At 36.3% G+C, this 4,469-nt stretch overlaps 1 protein-coding gene across 1 annotated transcript; it reads right to left on the bottom strand.

The window, feature by feature from the left end:
* Window positions 1–3,532: 3,532 nt before the first annotated feature.
* Window positions 3,533–4,099, bottom strand: LOC103199280 (keratin-associated protein 13-1-like). Its single transcript, XM_007943531.1, has one exon. The coding sequence runs from the start codon at window positions 4,058–4,060 to the stop codon at window positions 3,533–3,535; it is 528 nt and encodes a 175-aa protein (XP_007941722.1). The 5' UTR covers window positions 4,061–4,099.
* Window positions 4,100–4,469: the final 370 nt, after the last annotated feature.

The raw sequence follows: 4,469 nt of genomic DNA, 5'->3' as shown, positions 1-4,469 counted from the left end.
GCTCAAGAATAGGTTTGCCACATTCAACACCAGTGATGGCAGAGAGATGAGTTGTGGGATGATATCAGAGATACCATAAATTCAAAAAGGAAAAAGTTGTTAAAAATACAGAAAAGAAATAAAGACAAAATGGATGTCAGGAGAGACTCTGAAACTTGCTCACGAGCATATAGTAACAATAGCTGGCAGAAGAACTCGTGAAGTAAAATACCTGAACAGAAGATTTCAAAGTGTGACTCAAGCAGACAAAGTAAAGGAAAAATGTCAAGCCTCAGATGGAAAGAAGACACAAAATCACTGTACCAAAAAGTACTGATTGACATTCAACCATATCAAGAGGCAGCATATCATCAAGAACTGATGATATTGAGGGAAGAAGTCCAAATTGTACTGAAGGCATTGTCTAAAAAAAAGAAAAAGAGAGAGAGAGAGAGAGACTCCTAGAATTAACTGAATATCAGTTGAGATGCTTCAACAAATGGATGCAACGCCAGAAGCTCTCACTTGTCTATGCATTGAAAATTGGAAAAAGTGCTATCTGGCCAACTGACTAGAACAGATCCATTTGTGCCCTTTCCAAAGAAAGGTGATCCAACAGAATTCTGAAATTATGAAACAATATCATTAGTATAATATGCAAGTAAAATTTTACAGAAGACAATTCACAACTGATGGCAGCAGTACCTAGACAGGAAACTGCTAGACATTCAAACTGGATTCAGAAGAGTATGTGGAATGGGAAATATATCAGAAGGATCTTAGCTGAAAGCAAAGAATACCAGGAATATATTTACCTGTGTATTTATGACTATACAAAAACATCTGTCTATGTGGATCATAATAAATTATGAATAACATTGCAAAGAATGGGAATTCCAGAACACTTAATTATGCTCCTATAGAGGCTGTACATACACAAAAAGATAATCACTCAAATAGAACAGTGGAGACTGCATGTTTTAAAATCAAGAAAAGTGCACATCCAGGTTGGATCTTTTCACCATATCATATAATCTGTAGGCAAAGTAAATATTCCAAGAAGCTGCACTATATAAAAAAGAATACAGGATCAGGATTGGAGAAGACTCATTAAGTATCTATTACATGGAGACGACATAATTTTCTTGATGAAAACAAAGAAGGTTTCAAGTACTTACTGATGAAAACCTAAGACGATAGCCTTCACTATGAATTATACCTCACCATAAAGAAAACAAAATCCTCACAACTGGATCTATAAGCAACAGGATGATAAACAGAAGAAAAATTGAATTTTTCAAGTGTTTCATTTTATTTAGCTCCATAATCAATGTCCATGGAACCAGTATGCAAGGTATCAAATCATGTATTTCATTGGGAAAATTTATCAAAAAGACCTCTTTAAAGTGTTAAAAACAGAAGTTGTCACTTTGAAGACTAAAGTGCCTTAGTCTTATCCAAGCTTTGGTAGGGTCTACTGCCTTATATCAGTGACAAACTGGACAATGAATAAGGAAGAAGGGAGATGAATTCATTCCTTTGGATCATATTGTTGGCAAATAATATTAAATATTCCATGGTTTACCAGAACAACAAACCAATCTGCCTTGGAAGAATTACAGCTAGAATATTCCTTAAAAGGATGATGGTGAGGTTTTGCCTCACATAAATTGACATGTCATCAGAAGGAAACAGTTCCTGAAGAAGAACATCATGATTAGTAAACTGAGAGTCCCGAAAAAAGAGGAAGGCTCTCAGTGAGATGGATTGATACAGTGGCTTCAGCAATGGCCTCAAAAATAGCCAAGATTGTGAGGATGATGTAGGACAGTACAGCGTGCTGCTCTGCTGTCCATAGTGTTGCTGTGGGTTGGAACCGATTCAATGTTTTTTAACAATATATGCATATACAATTTATAGTTTTCTGAAATACATAGCTTAAAAAAATATCTGAATGTCTGCATAAAAAAACAAAACACAAAGGTCTTTCATTTTATGCTGAAATGTGAATTAAAAAAATAGTTTTGGCTGATATAAAACCCTTGTTGTTTCTAGGCATTAAAGTGTAAATTAGGGACACTAGAAGGTAGAATCTCAAACCTTATAAATGTCATTAATGCCTACCAAAAATAATTGGCTTCCACCTCGAACCATGGAAAGAAATTAGTATTCAAAATTATTAGTGAGTTGAAAAGCTATGCTCCATTTTGCTATTCAATGTGGAATAAATCAGAGAAAGCTATTCAAAAATATAGAAATAATATTCTATCTAACCTAAACCTTTTCTCTCCCATTAGTTTCTTGTTTCTCTCCTCTTTTCAGCAAATATCAAGGCCCCATATTCCTAGACTACATATGCTATTCTATATAGCATATATAGCTATTCTCAGCTATATATGCTGAGATTTTTCTTCACATAAAGTATATATACATGCAAAGTAAAGCCTTCTAGAAAACACCCTTTTTGGTGTTTGTTTGATTGTTTGTTTATTGTAATTTGGATGAAATTTACTGAGGAAACACACTTTCCATACAGCAGCTTCTGCAATTTTTTTTTCATTGCAGTAATTGTAATCCCCATAATATATCATCTCTCTTTCCATTTCCTCCCTATGGTTAAGTTTTCGCTGTAAAAATTCCAATTTTAAAGAAAGAAAATGTGTAAAGCCTGAGATAATTTGGTTGAAAACCACCCTTTCTTAGTTTCTCAAAATTGATTCCAGAACAATAGTGACATTTAGCTTTGTTTTTCTTGTAGTTAATTTCCATTGCCTGAGCCAAATCATGGGGACCTAGTGCACAAAAGAATAAAACACTGCCCAGCCCTGCCTCACTCTCATAATCACTTGAGAATAAGACTATTGTGATCCATAGGGTTTCCACTGACTGATTTTTGGAAACAGATCACCAGGCCTTTCTTCTCAATTTGTCTTAATGTGGCCACTCCTCTGAAACCGATTCAGCAACACAACAACACATAAGCCTCCACTAAAAGATGAGTGATGGCTGCACAAGGGTTATAGTGTCCATGGATCAATCTCACATCTCCTGCATGGATGGTGAGAATTCTACCACTGAACAATGACAGCCTCCAAAACAAAATGTTATCAAAAATAAATAAATAACTAACAACAAACAAAAAAATAATGATATCACAATACTACAGTTTGTTCCCAGAATGAAGGAATTTATTTTATGATATCCTTTTGTTTGTCTCTTGTGAATAAAACATATTGACAGTAATTCTATTTATTCATCCATTAATTGACTAACATTAATACATTTTTTCAATGTCATATTAATATGAATATGAAATCCATTAAAATATCTTCTACCTCATTCAATTAATGAGGCAATTCTCTTAATTAATCCCGTGGATTAACTCATTAAATTTAGCACAGGTTAGAAGCAATTTTATGATCAGTACATGCAGCTGGATAAATAGTTAAGAGAAGGTGATCAGAGAATATAAGGACAGTTCATACTGAAAATAATGAAGATGATAGAAGGATTAATTAGGGAGTAGAACATATCACACAAAAGATCTGGGGACTCAACAAGTTGATGCATAAAAAGCAGATCTACAAGTTGGTCTGTAACAAGAAAAGTGACAGCTCCTGGAAGGAAAATAAGTTGGGTGGCAGAATCCAGAGCCATACCCCAAGGAAGGAAAGCCACAGATGCCATAACTCAGGGGCCTGAAGGTACTAGGTCTACAACTGAGTGAGTAGCATCTTCTGGATCCACAGCCTAGAGAACAACTGCTTCTGGAACCAAAGCCCAGAGATCCAGTGTAAGTTGTCAGGCATGGACTGCAGAGCCTGGATGTCCTTGGGCAGTACCAGGATGTCTGGCAGGGGATGGACACCATCTGGGACTTCTGGCAGCAGCTGGGCTCATGGCAGGTTGCCTGACAGCGCCTGTAGTGAGAGGATCCCAGCTGACAAGTGCTGGGAGAGCAGAAGTTAGTGCTGTAAACCAGGTTCCTTGGAAAGGAAGAGCCACAGGAAGGGACTTGGTAGCTCAGGAAACCACCAAGTGAGCAGGAAGAGAAGTTTCTAGAGCAGCAGTTGTAGGACATGTTGATAGATTATATGAGTTCAACTGAGTTACAGTGAGAAGACTGAATTCTAATGTCACCTTCTAGAGACTGGGACACTTATATACTCTCAGCTATGGGAGTGATGTTTTACAGAGTCATCATTCACACATTTGCCCTCCCTCATTTCCATATGCATTATTGCAAACTATTATCTGTAATTGCAGATGAATAATTTTTTCCATTTCATATATATAGGTGATTTTATTGTGCTTTTATGACATTAAGACAACAAATGACTCCAGTGTCAGAAATGCTATAATTATCAGCTCTTAATGTCATCCCGTCATGGTCAGAAAAGCCTCTACTCTCTTCCCTTTTCCACTTGCCTCTGTATTAGCTAGGAGATGCTTAGGTGCAAGCGTGTGGATTAATTAATACTGTTGTTGTT

The sequence above is a fragment of the Orycteropus afer genome, unplaced genomic scaffold (assembly GCF_000298275.1).
Source record: "Orycteropus afer afer isolate SDZICR_OR568_19922 unplaced genomic scaffold, OryAfe1.0 scaffold00108, whole genome shotgun sequence".
Lineage (NCBI taxonomy): Eukaryota > Metazoa > Chordata > Mammalia > Tubulidentata > Orycteropodidae > Orycteropus > Orycteropus afer.
The sequence above is the reverse complement of the archived record's forward strand: the minus strand, read 5'-3'. Positions and strand labels throughout refer to the sequence as shown.

Bases quoted from the DNA above. Each gene is read 5' to 3' on its own strand.
- LOC103199280 (XM_007943531.1), bottom strand. From the start codon at position 4,060: ATGTCCTACAACTGCTGCTCTAGAAACTTCTCTTCCTGCTCACTTGGT.